Source organism: Lissotriton vulgaris, chromosome 1_1, assembly GCF_964263255.1.
Source record: "Lissotriton vulgaris chromosome 1_1, aLisVul1.2, whole genome shotgun sequence".
In the NCBI taxonomy this organism is placed as follows: Eukaryota; Metazoa; Chordata; class Amphibia; order Caudata; family Salamandridae; genus Lissotriton; species Lissotriton vulgaris.
The window spans coordinates 1,270,410,939-1,270,434,464 of NC_141685.1; the positions used below are offsets into that span (position 1 = coordinate 1,270,410,939).

The following is a 23,526-nucleotide window of genomic DNA, read 5'->3' on the forward strand; positions in this document are numbered from 1 at the left end:
GAATGTCCACCAGGAACGCTATGGGGAAAGGTGATAAGAATCAACCGAAACTGTCGTTTGATCAGCGGAAGGCGAAAGGTGCGGAGGTGCCGGCTCCGGATGCCTCACCGCGGCCCACGGCTGCCGACAGGTCATTGTGTGCGGACATCCGTGAAATGTTGGGTGCCATGGAGAAGGGCTTACAAGACAGTATGGCGGCGATTGGCACGAAAATCGACGCTTTGTCCTTCAGGATGGACCGCATGTCAGAGAGGGTGGATAAACACGCTGAGCGGCTAGATATGGCGGAACTGCGGTTAACGGAAGCTGAGGAAGCCCAAACGGAATGGGATAAAGATCGCAAGCAGTTCGGTCGCCTACTCCAAGTCATACAGGACAAGACGGAGGACTTGAAGGCACGCTCACGGCGCTCCAACGTCCGCATTACTGGGGTGGCGGAATCTACCAACACTGGCAAAATGGAGTTGTTTGTGGAGAAGTTGCTCCAGACACTGTTGGGGAGGAGGTCTTCTCCCCTATGTTCATCGTCGAGAGGGCTCATCGCACCCTGGGGCCGAAGCCGCAGCCTGGACTTCCGCCGCGGCCGATTATTGCCAAACTTCTGAACTATAGGGATCGAGACTTGGCGCTCCGGCTGGCAAGGGAGAAGGGAAATTTGCAATTAGAGGGCATGAACATCTCCCTCTATCCGGACTTCACGGCGAGAGTGCAAGAGGAGAGGAAGCGCTTCGCCCCGTATAAGAAACAGATGAGAGACCTGGGGCTGGACTACGCCATGTTGTACCCAGCGAGACTCAGAATCAACAAACAAGGGCACTCGCACTTTTTCACGGACCCAGCTGACCTGAAAAAATCACTGAAGGAGTGGGCCAAGGAACAATGCAACAGCCCAAGGGGTCAGCGTGAGGATGCGGAGGAGGCTGCTTCTATGGACGGCCAGGGGTAATCTACCTTGTGGCCCTTTTAGCCGGCTCAGCTGGGCCTCATCTGTGCGTTTATCTCAGCTGCAGGTCCTATGAACCTACTTAATTGACAATGTGGGGTGGGACTTTGCTGTTCGTGGATTGCAATGAGGCTGTGGCATCAACATGGTTTACTCCTTGGTGATAGCTTTGGGGGAGGCTCTCCTCCGGGTGGGAGATCTGTTATTTGACAATATTCTTTTTCTTGGGCTGGTGAGGGTGCAGAATGTTGCTGGGGGGCGGGGTGGTGGAGCCACCGAGTTCTGTGGTCCTTGTCCTGATTGAATTGTTGTCTGGCTGGGAACCTCTGCCCCCGCGCTTTCGGCTTTTGGCTCCCCGGGTGCCTTTGGGTTTGTAGTGTGTTTCATTGGGGAGGGTTGATGGAGGGTGGTGGTGAGTCCTGTCTGACCGGGTTGGGGTTGGTCGGCTGTGGGTGGGTGGGCGCTTGCTCTAATCTTCTTTTGTTGATCCCGTTATGTGGGTTGTTCGGGGACTGTTGGGGGGGAGGGTCTGGTTGGGCCAGCTACTGGAATGTGTCTACTGTACCATCTGTGCTACTCTGATTTGTTCCCTGTCCTACAATGGCGAATGTTGAGTCCCTAGGGCCGGAGAGTGGCCCCAACTCTCTCAGACTGCTATCATGGAATGTGAGGGGGCTGAATGATTTTCGTAAACTTAGGAAGGTTTTAGCCTATTTGCAGCGGCACCGGGTTGATCTCGCCTTGCTGCAAGAAACCCACCTGCCTCTGACCAGTCCTATATTACAGACCAGGGGTCTTGGGAGTGCTTGTGTTACTGCAGGGTTCACTACGCATGCAAGAGGTGTGATTACGTGGGCTAATCCCAAATCTCAGTTGTCACTGCAGAAGGTTGTTGTGGACCCGGAGGGTCGGTATGCGGTTGCCCGGTGCGTGGGGAAAGGCCACGATTTGTTGGTTGTGAATGTATATGGCCCCAACTACGATACTCCAGCTTTCTATACCTCGCTGGCAGACCTCTGTAGACGGTATGAGGGCTCTAGGATGCTATGGGGGGAGACTTCAATTTTGTGTTGAACCCAGAGTTGGATTGATCGGCTGGTGCCCCTAGGACCCCGGCGGCCTCGGCATTACTTATGCATACGGAGCTAATGAAACTCGATCTGCTGGACGTGTGGCGCCATAGGCACTCGGGGAAGGGTGGCTTCACTCATTACTCAGCCTACCATAATGTCCACACGAGGATTGATTATTGGTTTGTCTCCCGATCCCTCCTTGACTCAGTGAAGGGGTGTGCTGTGTTGCCTCGCACGCTTTCTGACCACTCGCCACTGCTTTTGCTACTAGATGCCCTGGCTAGGAGGATACCCCCGTTCACTTGGAGGTTCCCCCCGTATTCACTGCTAGACGAGGCCTTCAGAGGGGAACTTGCTGAGGACATACACGTACTTTTCAACTAATGTGGGGTCGGTGGATAGTGTTCAGGTTCTCTGGGATGCATTTAAGGTGTACATCCGGCGGATGACGATGGCCAAACACTCAGGGGTGCTTAAAGCCATCAGGCAACGATTGAAATTTCTGGAAACACAGTTGTCTGATCTGGAACGTCAGGCGGGAGGTGCTGGAGCCGCGGACATACCTGACAGGCTTAAACCCCTGCTAGCGGAATTCCATGAGGAGGCGGACAGGGAGATGAGACATATGGGAAAATATGCCACAGCGCGCACGTATGGGGAGCGGGACCGCCCTGGCTCCCTGCTTGCTAAGCTGATGCGTAATAGCAGGCCTCCCCTGGTGATCGAGGAGTTGTTAACAGCTGATGGTGATGTGGTGACGGAGGAGCAGGATATTCTGTCGGAATTCCATACTTATTATACAGCGTTGTACACGTCGAAATCGAGCCACCTAGAGGAGGAAATAGACGACTACTTGAGTTACATCCAGATGCCCTTTTTGGCTGACTGGCAGAGGGAATTTCTGATGGCCCCGATCCAGAAAGAAGAGATCACGGAGGCGCTAGAGGGGATGAGGTCGGGTAGCGCTCCTGGGTCGGACGGCCTTACGGTGGCCTTCTACAAGGCCTTTCAAGATAAGCTGGTCCCCTACTTGATGCTCCTTTTTGACGACATTTGTCAACAAGGTAGCATGTCGAAGTCTATGAGGGAGGCGCTTCTCATCACCATCCCGGAACCAGGCAAACCCCCCAACGAATGTGGCTCATATAGGCCGCTTTCGCTGATTAACGTAGATGCCAAATTGTATGCAAAGGTTTTGGCGACGCGGTTGGCTCTCCTGGTCCCGGACCTGGTTGCCCCGGAGCAGGCTGGGTTTGTCCCCGCCCGGAACTTGACTTATAACATTCGCACGGTGCTGGGCGCTATTCAGCATGTTCGGCAAGAGAATAAGGCTGTGGCTATCTTCCTGGATATGGAAAAGGCATTTGACTCAGTAGAGTGGTCATTTATGCTCAGAGTCCTCCGTAAGTATGGGCTTGGCGAACCCTTCCTTCAGATGCTAGGAGCCCTATACTACAAGCCAACTGCGCGGCTAAAGATAGGGAACTCGGTCACTGCCCCGATTGAGATCAGCAGGGGCACTCAGCAGGGCTGCCCCCTCTCCCCACTTTTGTATGCACTGGTGGCGGAGCCCCTGGCCTGCGCAATAAGAGAATACCACGGGTTCGAGGGGATCAACTTCCCTTCGTATCAGATTGGCATCTCGACGTACGCAGACGACACTTTGTTGTATGTCCGGGACCCGGAGGTGAATCTGTCGTCGGTCTTGCGGGAGGTGGTGAGGTTTGGGGCCCTCTCGGGCCTTCGGGTCAATTGGAATAAGTCTGTGGCGTTGCCTTTGACTCCGGTGACTCTCCCATTCGACTCGGAATACCCGCTGCAATGGACCACGGACTCCATACGTTATCTGGGGATCCGTATACACACTGATCCCGAGATCCTGATACGTGAGAACTATGGTGGTTGCCTACTCCAAGCTGGTAGATGATGTTGAGGTGTGGTGCAGGCTCCCGCAGTCCCTAATGGGTAGGATTGCAATTATGAAGATGGTGGTTCTACCCAGATTCCTCTTTCTCTGTGCTAACATACCTGTCGTACTCTCCAAGGCCTTTTTTCGTCAGCTTACTCAGACGCTTATTAGGCTTGCGTGGGGGGGCAAACAGCCGAGGGTTCAATGGCAAACTCTCCTGCTTCCCTATGAGCGCGGGGGTCTGGGGGCTCCTGACCTAGAAAGGTACTACAGGATTGCGCAGGGGGCTCATCTCCACACTTGGATCCATGGGGACCCTGGCATCCCGCACGTGAAGCTGGAGCGCCTCTTTGCGGACCCCACTCCGCTCCCGGCCACAATATGCTGTCCTGTCGATCGCAGGGTTGGCAACTTGGACTCCATTGCTGCCACAAACCACGCTTGGCATGAGCTGGTCTGCTCCCGTGAGAGTGAGCTGTTGTGCTCTCCCCTTCTGCGAGTGGAATGGGCGGTGTGGTTGGCCCCGCTAACGGAGAAGGGTGTCCTGAAGGCGTTACGGGACTTGAGCATAGACAAGATGGGGACCTCTTTTTGAACGGCATAGTGAAGACGTCGCAGCAGGCCCTCCAATCCCACCCTGGGGCGACGCTATTGCACGGCTTCCAATACCACCGGGTCCGCAGAGCGTTGCAGGAATTGCTGGGCCCGGAATTGGCAGAGCCGCAGGAAGTGCCTGAGCTTAAGTTAAGAACCCCTCTCCCCGTAAATTGGTAACTACTCTTAAGAAACTCGGAGATAGGCACCGGCAGTACCCTCCCTCCAAGGCCAGATTGGCCTGGCAGAGTGATCTTTAGTCGCCGTTCTCGGATGAGATGTGGCTATACTGCTGTACGAATACTAGGAAGATTTCACTCAATAGTTGACATCGCCTGATTCACTTTAAATACCTACAGCGGGTCTATTATACACCGGACAGGTTACATAGATATGGTCTGCGGGAGTCGGCGGAGTGTGAGCGTTGCCATTTTCCCACAGCTGATTTCCTACATATGTCCTGGACTTGCCCTAGTATCCATAAGTTTTGGCGGGAGGTATTTGCGGAACTTAGCTCTATGCTGGGTACGGAGGTTCTGCCTTGCCCGGCGCTGGCATTGCTGGGTTTTTCTAAACCGTTGCCTGTGGCGATGCGGCGACTCGCTGACATGGCTTTGCTGACGGCCAAGCGCCTGATTGCGTTGTGCTGGATGAGGGGGCCGGTTCCTACTAAAAAGCGCTGGGAGACGGATTTGCTGTATTGCTGCACACAGTCTGAGGTGTATAGTGAACTGCTTCCCCCAAAGAGTCGACCTAAGAACTTCTGGGGGTTATATAGGGAATACCAGTGCGCTAGAGGGGATAGTGAGTCAGACCCTGAAGGGGAGGAGTTGGATGAACTGCAGGAGGGCGGGGTGGCGATGGCGGAGGTTGACATGATGTGTGGTTGACTGTTCCCCTGTTGGAGGTGGTTGGCAGGTTCCATCCTGGTCTCAACTGAGAAGCAGAGGGTGTGTATCCCTGGGATGGCTGCATTGGGAGGGTGACTTTAGTGGTCCGTTTTTAACTCTGCATCATTCCATTGGGCCCTCGGGTCCATAGCTGTGGGTCCTACGTTCGTCTATAGACGCGGTAGTTAGTGCGGGTAGGTGGGTGGACACGGGCGTGGGTAGGCTGGCTTGTTTGTAGGGTGGGGGGGGGGGGGGTTCTTTTTTTTTTTTAGCTGTGGGTTTATTGCATCTATTTTTTCCTCCCCCTTCTAGGAGATTTTGTCTTCATGATTCCGAGACTTGGTTTAGCACTTGCGAACTGACTGCATTATTTTTGCACACCGAACTATGATCAAGAGTGTCAGCACCAGTATTGACTATCCTATCTTTTTGATACCAGTCATAAGCTGTTTCCACAACCCGATTTTGTTTATTCTTTCTTTCCTATGAGTGCGCCACCAGGCCCCCGGGATGCTGGCGTTACGGCTGTGTATATGACCTATGCTCAGGGATCTGGGTGCTATCTATTGTTGCCGCCGGCCTCCGGGTTGTAGGCGATGAGTGCTGTGTGCAAACTTTGAAGGTGTAATAAAGTACAAATTTAACTAAAAAGAAAAAATGGGTGGGATGATCAGATCAGGCAATTGCCATCCTGCCCTCCTGTTAGCAGTTTTCCCTGAACCACCACTTTGGGACGCGCTGACCTGAAGTTCTCCGCCCGCCTAATGAACCTTGGTCCCTCATACCCTAGCCAGAATCCTTCCCGAAAACCTTCGCTTAACAATTGTGCATCCTCTCTGATGGGGTAGTGCGCCAACCATGTGCCTAACCAATGTGTTTTATTTGGGGTATGAGCTTTTGCCCATATTCCCAAGTGCCCCAAATCCTCCCCTGCTGTCTGGTTCCTTTGATGACTTCCATATATGCTGTTATGCTGGTTCTATTGCCCTATCTGCTGTCCCTGGCCACTATTCCCAGCCCAAAGCACTGCATGAGTGGATGTCTTTCCATGCACTTAAAGCACTTGTCGGAATATACAACATTCTCTTGTGCAGAGATCTTTGTTAAAATCCCACCATGTCCCCTGGACTCCTCCTTGGTTCCTCAGACCATTCCCCATCCCCCGCGGGTAGAAAGATTTTGAAAGGGTTAATACCCTAATGGAAGGCTGCTTGCAGTAAATGTGGTCTTCCCAAACTTAACTGAACCCATTGTATATTGATATCTGTAGCAATCTCCACCCCACCCCCATTTTTCTTCTACGTCCCATGCTAACTGCACCGGAAATTCCTCCTCCTAATGTGATCAAGCAAAACCCCCGTACATGAACTGCGCTCTTCTTATCACATCCATGTATTTGAACAAGGAGACACACCTCTCTGGGTATTTTTCAGGAGCATACAGTAGCAAAAATTGGGAAAGCTGCAATCCAATTTTCTATTGTCGGCACCCTAGGCTGTTTTGACAATTCAAATTCTTCCTCCTTTGACCCTTCTTTCGCCCATAATTCACTGTGTAGTATTTTTAACATCTCCACCTACACCCTTTCCCATATTTTCTAGTTGTTTGTCAACATTGTGTGCACCCACGTGCTTTGTCACCCTCAAATATGGCAATTTCCTAATTTTAAGTGGTTTTTTTTCCCCGTCCTCTTGGGTCCGCCTTGCAGTATTTTTGTATCCTTTCTTCTTTCTTTTCTTGCCGTGTCTTTTCTCCTTTTGCCCCAATGTATGCGTTCTCTAACCGCAGTGTCTGTCCCCTTAGGTCCTGTATTTGTGATTGACCGACCTTCATCTCCTCTACAGACGTCTGTGTCTGTACCCACTCCCATGTCTTTTAGATACAAACCTTTCCTGAGGCATACTGCTCCACTGTCTCTATCTCCCTTCTGCAGGTATCCATTGCCAGCATCCTCCACTGCCCTGGCCTTCCTTCATTGCTCCCTCTTCCCACTCTCTTAACTGTTCACATGTGGACAAGACAAGGTAGCTTGACTTTCCAACAGCTATCTTTACATTTGGTAGGTTTAGAAATAAGGTTTGACGACAGTCTTTCTATTGCTAGTCATTTTGATGAAGTAAAGTGGGGGTGTTTACTCACTGCTTTCAAGAGCATTTTACAGCCTTTGCATACCAACACATTGATAGCTGTAATGCCTGGGTGTCAGACAGGTATTTATTGCTATCATTGTGCTGGTGGTGTGCTGGTGGTTTCAGTAAGTTGTACAGATCCCAGAAATGTTTCTTAAAGTAGAACATGTAAATTACATTGACAACTGTTGATGGTTTTCAACACTTGCTTCAGCCAAATATACCTGATGTAATTTTATGCTGTGGTGCATCTTTTTTTCTAGATGCAGGCTGGTCATCCCATTGCCGTCAGAACACAAGTGAAGCACAGTCACTTGACAAGGATCAATGGTAAGATGCTGTGGAAGAGTTCCTTTTTGATGAATCAATGGGTGTGCCATAACTATAAATAGTGCAGATGAAAATTTGCTTGTATGTCATTTTAATTTTTTTCCTAAATTGCTCAAGCAGCATGTGTCAGACCCCATTCAGGAGGCCATAGCCCAGACTGGGGCTACTTGGCCAAATCCTTGGGTGCTAAGGTAGTCTGCCTCTGCTGTACTGGGGCCTATCCTACTATGCCTCTACACACTGAGCCAAGAACAACCCTTCAGCACTTGACTCTTAGTGGTAGTGATGAACAGACACCAACCTCTCAAGGTGGTTTGTGTGGAGTTACTCACATACACATAATTGTGCAGCCCAGTGCTTCCCATCATAAAGTATTTTATTACACCGAAAGAAAAGTAGAACACACTACAATAATGACAGAATACCCAAGTTATGGGTGTGAGTCTCTTGTGTTCTAAAGTACCCCATGCCCTCTATCCACGTCTTGCCCCCTGTGTCCAGTCTAAGAGTTTTTAAGGTTAAGATCGTGGCATTGCTTCTAGAACGGATGCCAATCTCTCCCCTCACTTCTCTCAGCAAACAATCTCAGGGGCTCAATCCCATTTTAGTCTCTCACCTGTCTGTGGTGATGTGGCTGGGGGCTGCGTTGAACCGTCACGCAGTGGTGGCTTCACTGGGACACAACCCGCCAGTGCCTTGAGACCCTATGTTGCACGGTGGAGAAGGAGACAGAGAAACAGGGAGTGCTTAACAGTCAGGATTTTTATTAATGGCTTCCTCCAATCAAACATAGAAAACAACAAGACACTGTTCCAACCAATGAAGGGGTTTCTTCCTAGGGTTATTCTTCGTTCTTCTTGCCTCCGAGAACCTTGTCCTAGGTCTGCAGGATACTGGAGCATGAAGGGGTGATTCCTGAAAGGATTCAGCACCACTCAGAAGAAAACAAAAAAAACACTGGTATGGAAAGGTCCCCGGGGCTCTACGTAAGTAAAAAGGGATTAGGACAGTGAGGGGCATAAACACCACCCGACACCAGTGAATCGCCTTTGGCCTAGAAGCTCTTCCGCTCTATGGCACTCAGTCTTTGTGCTCCGAGCTCGGCCCCAGACGTTATGCGGACAGGCCCGCCCTCACCTCCCTACCTCCCCCTACCCAAAACGGCCCCCAGCTGTCCCCGTACCTTCTGCAGCCACGACCCTCCGCGGCCATGGCTGGACTCAGCGTGTTGCCGGATAAGGTCCGGTTCCTTCTTGCCCGTCCGTTCCTCCGTCGAGGCGTCGGCTTGTTGCGGGGTTGCTTCGGCCTTCGTAATGGGTGGGATCCAGGAGTCAGAGAGTCCAGGGCTCACGAAGGTTTGCACGTCGGGTTCCCCTCCCGACGCCTTCGCTGCTTCTTTAGCTGGGCTCCACCACGAACTCCCTTCCCTCAGAGTCTCTTCCGTTTTGAAGCCCGGAGAGTCAGCTGACCTGGTCACATGACCGCTTTGACGGTCGGGTTGCCGGGGAAATTTAAAGAGACCGTGTTCCGGAGCCGGGGTCTGAAAATAGAGGAGAGGGGGATGGATAAAGAGGCAACTGTTCTCGGACTGTCTTCAAGGAGGAGGCATCGTCAGGGGGCATCTCCTAGTCACACCCTAACAGGTGAGTAGAGCACTTTACAAACCCCTGATTGATTGATTGATTTACTGGGGCATTCTCACACAGCATAACGCTTCTGCTAGGGGTGATCAGATGCTGTGCACACTGCAGTTCTCAGATACGCCACAGCAGGGTCTGGTGCTTCTGGTGTAGGCTGTCTTCTGGGCTTTGACAATCACTGGGTTTGGTCAGATCTTGATGATTTGACAGGTTCGGCTTCATCACTTCAGTGGGTCTTAGATCAGTTGTGCAGGGCATTCCATGGTAGAGTCTTCTTCTCCAGGTGGGAGGGCTCCTAAAATAGCAACTCACTTCCAGGAGACATCCTGTGTCGCAGTGCAGTACCCAGATGAGTGTTGAGGTCTCTGTGTCACAGCTACTAGGTGCTATCTTCGGCATATTGTGCCATGAAGGGACACTCAGATGTTCAGGGTAGGGTTTGCTTCTGGGCGCATCTAAGGCAGAGCTATGTTCTCTACTCACAGAGGGATACCCTGGCCATGCACCTGTAGACTGCAGTCTCTATTTCCTTGGGGTGGTCTGGAATGTACTGCACAAATTGGCAGTGCCAGGGTGACACGTCTACATTCACTGATCAATAGCCAGTACCACAGGCAGTTACCTATCACTTCTTCAGTCGGGCCAGCCAATTGGGCACACAAGCTCCAGTGCCTCGGTGGTGACAATGTGGATAGTAAATAGAGACCAGCCAGCAATCTTCAGAAGTGCCACACTGTCTCAAACAAAGCTGCTCAAATAAATCTGTGCTCTTGACCTCCTCTATCATTCAGGTTGTGAGTGATGGATGGCTCTGCACCAGGGTCAGATGCTACAGCCCCTTCCAACTATCTACTTCTCCTGCATGGTTGGTGCTTCACTTAGGCAGGATTCCTTGGGGTCTCAAGCAAAGTCAGAAATTGGTTCTTCAGAACGGACTCCTGGTGATGGTTCCTCACCCCTGCTGAGCTGAATTTCTGGCAGATCCCAGCCCTTCATTGCAAAGTGGACCTCTGAGCACTCTGCACAGTATCACCCTCATAGGTTGAAGAGAACTTGGAACTGGGACACAAGCGAGCCAGCTGCTTCCATTTAAATAGACTGCTAGCAGACACAGTATGAACTTCTACAGTCTGCCTCTCAATAATCGGTTTGGGTCAGTTCCACTTGCCTCTGTCCTTCACAGGCTGTCCTCTAGACTCAGCCTTTGTCTTGAGTAATCCTCCTCACAGCTGGATTGTCTCCAGCCTGGCGCACATACAAAAAAAGCACAAAAGGTAAGAGCAGCCTGCACTTTGGCTTGCAACTGTCCCATTTGACAGTGATCAGGAAAAGAGACAAAGGGTTGCTTGCTTTCAAGGACCATTTACATCCTAACAACAAATACTGCAGTATCATCATTGCCGTCTACCAAATGTAAGTTCCAGGAGGGCTAATCAGCAGCCATCTGTAAAATAAAGGCCCTACTTGAATATCTCCGGGGAAGCCTTCCTCCTCTTTCCCCACTTCAGTGTTGGGGTTCTTTCTCTCCAGTGTCAGGAATGTCAGCAGTACTCTATCTGGGACCGCACCTTCACCTCCATTTTGCCCACATGACCAGGCAATAGGCTTCCAAAATGGTACCCACTTACCTGTGTGTACTCTGGTTTACGCCTACACCCATGTACCGCACTGTTCTAGTAGCATACATGCACGTGCTAAAGCACACTGGCTATTGGCCCTAGGATTCTGGGTTTACTGTGAGCAGCAGAAGTTTGACTGAGTGGGGTCAGTAGGCTTCGGCTTGTACAACTCTGGTAAAAAGGCTGGTCCAATTGTAAACGCCCCAAAACATGGTATGCTGTCACCACCATAACTAATTACTAGGACAGTAGTCTAGCTTGTCACTATGACCGGTTCACTTGGTCCAGGACAAGTCAAGAACCTCGTTAATCAGGAGCAGGCCTATGCCTCTGTTAGCACACTAGATTAGTGTGAGGTTGGGCTAGAATCCGAAAATCATGATTACCGGTATTCAGAGTTAAGACATGCAGGGCATGAGACATTCCTATTCCAACAGTTAGTATTCAGACTGACCTGACCCATATTCTAACGTGCATTAAATCATTTTCTCCCTCTCAGGTTACAGACCTTTCTGTGGCAGTTGAAGTAGCATCTATCTATCTATCTATCTATCTATCTATCTATCTATCTATCTATCTATCTATCTATCTATCTATCTATCTATCTATCTATCTATCTATCTATCTATCTATCTATCTATCTATCTATCTATCTATCTATCTATCTATCTATCTATCTATCTATCTATCTATCTATCTATCTATCTCTCTATCTATCTCTCTATCTATCTCTCTATCTATCTCTCTATCTATCTCTCTATCTATCTCTCTATCTATCTCTCTATCTATCTCTCTATCTATCTCTCTATCTATCTCTCTATCTATCTCTCTATCTATCTCTCTATCTATCTCTCTATCTATCTCTCTATCTATCTCTCTATCTATCTCTCTATCTATCTCTCTATCTCTCTATCTCTCTATCTCTCTCTATCTGATGGACTTGCGCGCAGCGTCCACGCGCAGCGGTCGCTCCAAAGGTAAGCCCGTCTACGCCCGTCCGCGCCTGGACCGCGCCCAGCGCCAGTCCCCCTGGTCCCCGCCATACCCACCCCACTCGCTTAACGTATAACGCCGCCACTCTCCTCGCCCTTAACCCCGGACACACACCACAATGCTACGAAGCTGCCCCGGGACGTACCTCGGTCCCTTCGCCTGCCACTCCTGCAAATTTACCAGCATCAAAACCCATACCACATCCACTAACCCCAAACACAGCTCCGACTCTAACCACCTGAAGTGCATCCTGCTGAACACCCGCTCGGTCCACAGACACGCCACTGAACTCTGGGATCTACTCGACACTACATCACCGGACGTCGCCTTCCTTACTGAAACATGGATGAACGCATCATCAACACCCGACATCGCCATAGCCATCCCGGACAATTACAAGACCATCCGAAAAGACCGCACCGTCCAAACAGGAGGAGGCATCGCCATCGTCCATAAGAACACCATCAAAATCACGACCAGCTCCGACGATAACCTTACAACCGCCGAACACCTCCACTTCCAGATCCACACCGACCCTAGGACCACTCTCAGAGGCACCCTCATCTACAGGCCTCCAGGAACCCGTAAACAATTCAGCGAAGACATCACTGACTTCGTCCACATGCCCTTGCCTCCGAGAACTACATTCTACTAGGAGACCTCAACTTCCACCTGGAAAAGAAAAACAACAGCAACACCACCACCCTTCTTGACAACCTGGCCAATCTCGGCCTCAAACAACTTGTTGACACCCCCACCCATGTAGCCGGACATACGCTCGACCCAATCTTCACCTCCAGCAAACTCATCTCCTTCGACCGCACCACAGCTCTCCATTGGACGGAACACTGTTGTGTTCACTTCAGCTACAAAACCACCTCGACCCACAACCCCCCACAAACTATTCCCCAAAGAAAATGGAACAAAATCACCACAACCAACTCCTCACATCGCTCAACCAAAACCCACACGCCCTCTCATCGGACCCAAACCAAGCTGCCATCAAATTCAAACAATGGATCACTCACAGCGCTGACGAATTAGCACCCTTGAAAAACCATCACACCAAACAAGACAGTAAAAAGGTCCCCTGGTTCAACGATGACCTTAAGAAATCCAAGAAGCTATGCCGTACTCTCGAAAAAATGGAGAAAAAACCCAACCACCGACAACATGACCACCTTCAAGGCAGCCACCCGCAAACACCACCAGCTGTTCGATCCACCAAGAAATCAGCATTGAAGAATCGACTCGACAACAACGCCCATAAAAGCAAGGAACTATTCAACATCGTCAAAGAATTCACCAACCCCACCGCAGCCTCAAACAACATCACTTCCTCCCAAGACCTCTGCGATTCGTTATCCTCCTTCTACAACAAAATTGCCGACACACATAACAGCTTTGAAAACTGTTCCAACGAACAATCCTCTCCACCCCCCTCAGAACCTAAACCGCCCTCTAACAACCTCAGCGCCTGGAACCCAATCACCACTGAAGACACCATCCGCCTAATGAATTCCATCCACTCTGGCTCGCCAACCGACCCATGTCCCCACCACATCTTCAACAAAGCAGACTCCATCATCGCACCCCATCTCCGTGATATCAACTGCTCCTTCAACTCTGCTACCTTCCCAGAAAGCTGGAAACATGCCGAAGTCAGCGCCCTCCTGAAGAAACCCACAGCAGACCCCTCTGAACTTAAACTACCGCCCCATATCCCTCCTCCCATTCCCGGCCAAAGTCATTGAGAAAGCCGTCAATAGCCAACTCGCCGCCTTCCTCGAATCCAACAACTCCCTCGATCCCTCACAGTCCGGCTTTCGAGCCAAACACAGCACCGAAACTGCCCTCATCGCAGCAACAGACGACATCCGAACACTACTGGACAACGGAGAAACAGTGGCCCTCATTCTACTCGACCTCTCCGCCGCCTTCGACACTGTCTGTCACAGCACCCTCATACAACGCCTCAGCAACATCGGCATAAAAGGAAAAGCCTTGGACTGGATCATCTCGTTCCTGGCTGGGAGAACTCCGAGAGTCCGACTTCCCCCATTCAAATCAGAGGCCACCGAAGTCATCTGCGGTGTACCACAAGGATCATCACTCAGTCCCACCCTCTTCAACGTTTACATGAGCCCACTCGCTTCCATCGCGCGTCAACACAACCTTAACATCTCCTACGCTGACGACACCCAGCTGATCCTTTCCCTCACCAAAGACCCCAACACCGCCAAAACCAATCTTCACGAAGGCATGAAAGAAGTAGCCATATGGATGAAAAACAGCCGCCTAAAACTTACCTCAGACAAAACGGAAGTGCTCATCCCAGGATCATCCCCCTCTGCCTGGGACGACTCATGGTGGCCTTCGGATCTGGGCTCAGCACCCATACCCACAGACCACGCACGTAACCTAGGATTCATCCTAGACTCCTCCCTCTCGATGGCCAGACAAGTCAACGCAGTCTCATCCTCCTGCTTCAACGTACTTCGTATGCTCAAAAAAATCTTCCATTGGATCCCCACCGAGACAAGAAAGACTGTCACCCACGCACTGGTTACGAGTCGGCTAGACTACGGAAACACCCTCTATGCCGGAATTTCAGCCAAATTACAGAAAAAACTCAAACGCATCCAAAACGCATCAGCGAGACTCATTTTGGACATCCCTCGCCAAGATCACATTACCGGCCACCTGAAAGACCTCCACTGGCTTTCTGTCAACAAGAGAATAACATTCCGTCTCCTCACCCACGCACACAAGGCCCTCTACAAACTAGGGCCCGAATGCCTCAACACTCGACTATCCTTCTACACACCCACCCGCCAACTAAGGTCCTCCAATCAAGGCCTCGCCGCAGTTCCGCGTATCCAAAGATCCACCATGGGAGGTAGATCCTTCTCCTACTTGGTGGCCAAGACCTGGAACTCACTCCCCACTCACCTCCGCCTTACACAGAACCACATCTCCTTCAGAAAAGAACTTAAAACCTGGCTGTTCGATAAATAATGAACCCCCTCCCCAAGCGCCTTGAGACCCTCTGAGTGAGTAGTGCGCTATATAATTTCTTGAACTTTAACTTTGACAGCAACATTGTATATTTTTTTGTTTCCCTCCTCAAACGGATTATATTCAATGTTCCTGTCAGTCTTGGCAGAATAAATAATTTACTGTGAAACGTAAATTAAGACATATGTGATTTGTAAATGTGTCATTGGTCAGTATAGGTGCCCATTTAAAATGTTTAGTGTAACCATTTTGTTTTACTTTGTAGGCCCACAACAATGGAGCAAAAGTCAAATGGTAAAATGGTCCAAACATGCTCATGTGGACAGAATTCCAACCATTGGAAAACTGGTAGGTAGGATGGAAAACTGGTAGGTAGGATGTAAAATGCCACAGGGTTAACTAAAGAAAGAATTATCTACAGAGGAGTTTAAATCTCCAGTAATTGTGTGAAAATTAACTAAAATGTTGTTCATAAATATTCAATTTGAGCATTTGAAAAACAAAAGCTTGTGGTTGTTTTTACCATATTTTTGTGGAATAATCGATCTAATTGGTGGACAAATCTAGCTATTTTACTAGTCCTTTTACCTCATCGGATACACCATTTCCTGCTAGCCAAACATAGTGTACTCATTCATCATCCAAGCAAAATGATCTCCCAAACAGAAGGAATTCATTGACATTTTTTTTTTTTTTTTAAGTTTTATCAACCCTCATTCATGAAGTCTGAATTAAGAATCCAATGACATTGCTCTATGTTGCGTTCTTCCTGATATCTTTGGATTATTGAGCACGTTATTCATTTGTTATTTATAAGATAACACTGTATAAAGGATGATACAGGAATGTCCCCTGCATGTTGAACAGGCAGGTACCCCCGCCTTAAGTGCTAGGATGTATAGTAAACTGGTATATTAACTTTTATTTTGCCTCTGGTGAGTCCTGCTTATCTAATGTGTACAGAGGCCTAAGCTTGTCCCTGACAATGCAAGACTTGTCCTATAACCTGAAGATCACCAAGCCTGCCCTCAAAGAGACGGTGGGCAATGCCTGTTCTAGATGTATTGCATTCGATGGTGGTGGCAGGATGCCATGTTTTGTAATGTATGGTATGACCCCATGCTGACATATGTACATGTATATTGCGTGTGAACAGTTTACATGTGATTCTTGTATATCTGATAAAGACATCTAGACGAAGATTCCTTACCTCATGAAGTCTCACCCAGGCATCAGGCTCTATCTGGAAATTTTTCAGCTGTACCTCTGCACGCCAGGCGACAGCGCCTTACAAGTCCGTGATGTTGACTCCACTTGTGACGTCATTCGAGTCATATAAGTCCCCTCTGGCACTCGGACACCAGTTTCTTCTTTTCCGCGCTGCAACGCGTATACGGAAAAGTGGTACCTCAGGCCATTTTTTCTGGCCTATTTCGACAGTTTTTGTCAGTAGGGAACAGTGTGCCTTTTTCCCATGTCATCGGGCTTTAAGCCTTGTGGGTATTGTGCATGACAGTGGCGGCTGCAAATCCGCATTCCATTTGTATGTGGTGTTTGGGAGAACAGCACGACTCAGAGGACAGTGGTTCCTGCCAGAAGCAGACTCCAAAGGCACTCAAGGAGCGCTGTATGTAACTACTGGAGGTGCACCTGTCATTGTTCTTGGAGACTTCAAGGCCTCCATCTTCTTCCCATTCTGAGGTCTGTTCATGGGCCGTTCCAAAAGTCTGAGCCGTTCGCAGGGACGTCGCTCTCCTTCAACTTCCCAAGCACTTGAATTTGGTGCACCCCCCGACTTCACCACGTGGAGCCTCTATCTCCCATGGCTCCTCCCACACGCCAGTCTAGGAGGCCGTGCTTGACTCCGCCCGCACCTCCCAGTCTTCCCGGGACCCGGGTGTCGATGGCCTAGATGAATGAGTACTATAACTCTCTAAGTCTCATCTTTGGGCCCCAATCTTCCTCTTGTGCACCTCCAAGCCCTAAGGAGCTGAGTTTGGTCACGTCCGTGGATTCGACCTCCGCAGCAGTAGAGCCTATGGAGTCGTTGGGTTGGCGCCTGACTGCCTTGGCTGGTTCCCCATCGATGCCAGTGCACAGCCCTTCGGGGTCTCCACCTTCGGTGTCTGTACTTGATCAGCAAACTCTGGCAACAATATCTGCATCGCCAATCAAGGCTGTTCCATCTCCTATCGACGTTGAAGCATCGCCGTCTCCGCATCGAACAATGTCTGGTGCGGAATTGATGGAGTCATCTATGGGGAATTGTGTCTTCCTGCTTGCCTCTCATGGTGACACAGAGGAATTGGGCCTTTTACAGCCTATATCTGAGGCCATTCCACCTCTTTTGGAAGAGAGTTGGTTGTCTGTACTTTGAAAAGCTAGTAGACTGGAGTCGTTGCCAGATTCTGGACTTCTTTCCCCTCCTAGCCTTACTACTGAGGCATGTTCATTTGCATAGGGTAGCTATGGTTTTGGAGTTGTCTCTCCTTATGTTGGAAAAATATGCAGCTCTCCTGATTGATGTGCTTTATCAGGGTCAGACAGGGGTGGAGCCTGTTTTCCCATATAGTACGGCCCTGTACGACTTATTGTTGGGTACTTGGGCTAAACCTGATACAAAGATCTGTGGATCGTGCTACATCTCGTAGGCATCTGCCTGCTCCTGGAGATCCTGCTAGTCTCCTCGGGTATCCTACCTTTCGTAGTCTGGTGGTACAGGCTGCGTCAGCATCTCAGAATATGGATTTTCTGCCTAATGCTCCATCGGATAGAGAATCTATGAGGAAAGATTTGTGTGGCAGACCTATTTTCCCTCAGCTAGTTCTGCCTTAAGGTCCACTAACAAGTCTTGTGTCCTTGGGCATTTTCTCACGCTTTCTGGAATTCCTTCCAGGCTATGTTGCCAACACTTCAAGATTAGGTCGGAGGACTTCCGGAACAGCTGAACAGGGATTAACAACAGGCAGCTAAATTGATTATTCGATATGGCATGGATACTACAGATTCTGTAGGCTGGGCCATGGCATCCTCTGTGGCACTACGACATTGTACCTGGTACAGATATCCTGTTTTTCAGAAGTGGTCCAGGCTGTCTTGGTTGATATGCCCTTTGATGGCACCAATCTTTTTGATGCCCAAGCCGACTCTGCTTTACGGCGTCTCCTTGATAGAAAAAGTGAAACAGAGTCCTCTTTTTTCGAATGATATTACTCTTGGATTTTGTTCAGTATACTAGCGTTGTAGGGGGATATTAATCTTTGATTTCTGTTACGATTGGTCATATCATGGTGGTTTAAGTTCCACTTGTTGATACCCATTGTAGTGTTCCTTCAGTAGCAGGAATTATTGTTTTTTAAGACTGACAGATTATGATGCCTAGTTTCGCTTCCCTATTTCCTCTAATGATGGGCTACGTGCTCAGGAGGTTAAATGTTTGTGATTCTTCCGGTTCGGAAGCAGTGTGGTATGCTGGTATGGGAAACAACCATCACAACGCAACTTATACAACGCATGCCATTACAACGTAAGTATAGGTAAGTATATACTTTTAGTAATATTAATTTAATTTTAATTTAATTAAAAAATTTTCATTAATTTTCTTAAAATAATTATATTTTAATGTATTATAAAAAAATTGAACATTATAATTTAATTTTATTTAAATTAACTAATTAAAATTTATATTTGATTAAATTAAATTAATTTTAATAAAACCCCCTGGAGTTAGAATAGTAATTATTACCACTACACTATCCAGCACTTACCCTACTTTTACACCCCCCTGGAGTTAGAATAGTAATTTGTACCCCTACACTATCCAGCACTTACCCTACTATTACACCCCCCTGGAGTTAGAATAGTAATTTTTACCCCTACACTATCCAGCACTTACCCTACTATTACACCTCCCTGGATTCAGAATAGTAAATTACATTGTATTAAAATAAAATTAATTAAAATAAAAAATTGTAATTAAAATTAAATTAATGGGGGAGGAGCTACGTCAGCAAGCAAGATGGCTGCTTAGGCTCCCGGCTCCGCCGACCTCCGTAAACCGCCACGATATCCTGTACGCTATCCTACTTTACGCCTAGTCTGTGTGCATGAACTGTTCCACACTCCGATGGAGAAATCCGGATACTTTTATCAGCTTGTTTGACGAAGTTCCATTGAGTTGAAGTTTGCGGTCTACTCCAGCGGTGAAGCCGGGGCCTGAAGTACTTTCACAGCTGGGCTGTAGTGCAACAACATCGGCCAGGAGGATCGGGCTGGGTCCGGTCAACCGGAGTGGAGGCTTTAATTCAGCCCGAAATTGGCAGCAATCGTTTCCATCGCTCCGCATCGACCGAGGGGTGAGTCGGCTTGTTGCCGGCTGCGGGTGGGGACCCCCGTCCCCCGCACCGTTTCACGGTCCCCGGGGTTCGGTGGTTCGGGGTCTCTGACCTGCGGCCTTCACCGGGTTGACCACGGCTGCGGACGAAGACTGGTCACCCCTCGCAATTGCACTTTCGTGGTCCTGTCTGTCCCCCCCGAGGATGCCAGATTCACCCGGGGAGGTGATTGAGACTGATGTCGGGCATGCAACTATGCATCGAGCGGTGCATGAGCCATCACGGAGGTCAATACTGGCAGAAATTTGGGCGTTTCTCACATGTGGATACTTTAGTGAGCAAATTGGACACGCGCTTATCTGCGATGCTCCGGATGGAACCGGGCCCGGCCCTATCGTTGGAACCGGAATCTACAGCCATTCATACTGCGGCCATTTTGATTCTGTGCGAGAGCCCCGTGAGGAAACGGGCATTGGATCCATCGGATGGTGCACTGGGAGATTGTGTTCCCGAGGATGTCATGGTATTGCTGAACCTTCCACCACCGGCTTTGGAGATAACATCAGGCGCACCCCCCCCGGAGACTTTTGTTTGTGACTTTCTATTTCCTTTGTGGTCATCTTCTCCTTTCCTGGTGACGCTGCGACTCCTGTGCAAGACACGTTGGGACTGTTCAACTAGGAGGGAGAGTCCGTCTGCTTCTACAGTTCCTGTGGACTCACTGCCTGCCGGTAGCCATGGACTGCTTTCTGATAACTCTCTGACTCTTTATTGCTTCTTTTTGTACCTTTGGGTCTCGCTGGGAGGGGTTTGTGTTCTTGTTCGGAAGGGCCAAGGTTGAGATCGACTGGGTCGGGAATGGTTGGCATGGCGTTTATAAATGTTGGACTTGTAATTGTTTGCTCTGAGAGGCTGGGCGGTGTCACACGGTACCCTCTACTTTCATCTATATTGTTGTCTTAAACTTGTTTTTATAATGATAGGGGGTGGCTGTCTCAGGCGGGGGGGTCTAAAGGGGCCGGGAGCCCACACGGACATGCCCTCCTACCTTTAGGGTTTTAGTTATTAGGGGCGACAGGCACGCTTCTAGTGGGGTCAGGCTATAGCCATTTGCAGGGGTGCAGGGTGGGGAGTTGGAGTTTTTTTTTTTTTTTGCCTTTTTTATTTTCTATGGCCTTTCTTTCTTCCTTTCCCTTTTTAAGGATCAGTATAGCTATGAATCAACTGGACTCTTATTGTGTGCTCGTATTTCGTGCTTATGCTCTTATGATATCCTGACTCCCGGGTGGGCGGGCTCTGAGTGCCGGAGCAATATGGAATGTATATTTTGTTTTCTTTCGTACAGATCTCAATGCTCTGGCGCCACTTTTCCATTATAGTGGTTACTTCATGCAAATCCTGTTTTTCACCCTGTCCCCCGCATTCTGTTTGACTGTATAGCACCTGATCCTCTCGTATAAAATATAAAATTAAACCTCTGTCTCATCCTGGAACCCATCTGTGCATTCTAAATACAATTCTTATCCTGAATGGCTGCCGGACCTTGGGATTGTCGGCTGATGAGCCGTGTTGTACGGTGATATTGGAGATTTTAATTTTCTTAGCGGCCGGCCCCCGCGGTTGTAGGCCCATACTTGTATTTTTACTGAATACCACAGTAAAGGTTTCCCCCCCAAATTTTTTTTATTTAATATGAATGAAATTATATACTTACCTATACTTACGTTGTAATGGCATGCGTTGTAATGGCATGCGTTGTAATGGCATGTGTTGTAATGGATCCTGCGTTGTAAAAGTTGCGTTGTGATGGTATGCGTTGTGAATGTATGCGTTGTAACGTCATACATCCTGCTGGTATGCAGTATTTTTTACTATTGGTATCTCTTATAGGGACATCTTGTATAGGCACCTTGTGGGAACTTTTATTCAGAGTGTGTGTTTATTTGTGTTCACTCTGGATTTCCACTTCACTGTTCCTTCATTGGGCTGCATTCCTTGTTGCTAATTTTTGTGGGGTGCAATTTTCTTTTAATTTAGATGGTGCTCAAATTGATTTTTAGTCATGTGAATTTTGTCGAAGATTAGGATGCCCTATGAGGAGGTTCTGCCACCATTACAACTTTGTGTGTTCTTTGTCTGCGCCTGGGGTTACGGTCCCTTGATATGCATTTCTCTTTTTTAAAGTCTTTACATATGGCAGATTCAAGGTCTCTATTTGATGTTCTGCAGCATGTCAATATTAATAATGGTTATCCCCCATTTCTGGAGGTTATGTTATCATACTTCCATTTTGGGAACATTGTTGTTCCGTGAACACTGCCTGTGAGGTTATCTGGGATGCAGCGTCAGGCTTCTATGGTTCTTTTCTTTCTTTAGAATATCCTGAGTTTTCCATCTCACAAACTTTGATATGCTTGGTGTAGTTATACTTCTCCTATTGGGAGGTTGGAGGTCCGCTGTTTCCTTGGACATTTTCTTCCTGTAATCAGCTATTAATATTTTTTAATTGTGGTTTAAAGCCCTATATAGTGTGATCAACAATATCCCACTGGGAGAGTTTCTGCATATGAAGCGAAACTGCTCAACAGACAAGAAATTTGAGAAAGCAAAAGGAGAGTCTATGAAGAGATTCAGTCAGAGGGGATACTGCACAAGAGTCCTGGATCAGGCTGAAGTAAGAAGCAATGTAGTAGAGAGAAATGACCTACTCATTGACTAACCAAGATTAGGCGAATCAAAAGTCAGAATGATCACAGGTTACTCAGAGAAATCAGCAGAAGTCTTTAATATCATGAAAAAGAACTGGAAGATCTTGAAGACAGACAGTGTGATAGGTAAAACACTACCAGACTATCCCCTAATATCGTACAGGAAAGCAAATTCATTTAAGGACCATCTTGTCAGCAGTCACTATGAGTGTAAGAGTAGGAAGAAACCGTCAGTGGTGGGTTTTTATCCTTGCATGAAATGCAAGGCTTGTAAAAACTCGGACAAGGTCAAAGAATACCAGATACCTGGGAAAATGAACAAAACCCAAATATCCAAATTGCTAAATTGCAATTCGGAGTATACTGTGTATTGCTTGATGTGCCCCTGTGGGAGAAAATACATAGGGAGCACAATCAAACAAACTAAGTTACGGGTTCTTGAGCATATGAGAGCCATCACCACGAGAGACCAGAGCTACCCAGTGGCTCGGCATTTCGAGGAGATGCACAAAAGCAACAGCAACTTACTGACCTTCTTTGCACTGGACCAATTGGTCAGAACTGAGCGAGGGGGAGACTGGGTAATAAAATTGCGTACCCTAGAATCCAGGTTTATCATCCTACTCCAGACTGAGACCCCAGGAGGTATGAACAATGAGGAAGAAATGTGGACTCCTATTTAATATATTGTCCACTTCTTGGGGGGAGAGGGAAATTTAGAAAGAGAAAAAGAACCCATCTCCAAGACCCGAGTACCTGCCAAATATTAGCTTGAATGTAATAAAGCCCATTCAGGGCTTGATTGCAAGGGCTATACTAAGCCCTAAAATTAATGAGACTCCCAGGTTAAATATCCGTGAACCACCCAAGCCAGTTCCCACCTCTAAATGCCAAAGATAGCTGCCCAATTAAGGGAGTGATTAGGAGAACTGTGCGAAATAACGGCCCTGAAAAACGATAGGCGACCAATAATATGTTATACAATATTATATTGGCATACAAATTAGTATCATTAATGAATTGATCATTATAATCACCAAATGATTTGTGAAAGCGCTTGAATGTACAGATGAATGTATTCACATTGCACTTTATGATTGTGTTAGCACGTTATTTATCACTATAAGATGGCCGCCATTTCCAATGATGGAATTGCATGAAATGAGCCGTTTATATTTTTACTTTTAGTGCACGTGACAAAGTCACAATGAATTTTATTGAAATTACTGAAAAAAATGCAATGAATTACACTGACGAAGGCGGCAATGCCGAAAGGCGTTTGTAATCCCTGTTTACTATCTTCAATGCTGTGAATAAATATGGCTAGCCATGCTGTAGTGACTTTG

At 48.3% G+C, this 23,526-nt stretch overlaps 1 protein-coding gene across 2 annotated transcripts in view; it reads left to right on the forward strand.

Annotated features, from left to right (window-relative positions):
• Positions 1-23,526, forward strand: part of LOC147748974 (uncharacterized) — a 737,146-nt gene that overhangs the window by 517,703 nt on the left and 195,917 nt on the right. For both annotated transcript variants that reach the window (XM_086964737.1, XM_086964747.1), the window contains 2 exons: positions 7,802-7,868; positions 15,404-15,486. In XM_086964737.1, coding sequence (XP_086820863.1) covers positions 7,802-7,868; positions 15,404-15,486 — 150 coding nt within the window. The remainder of the gene's footprint in view (positions 1-7,801; positions 7,869-15,403; positions 15,487-23,526) is intronic.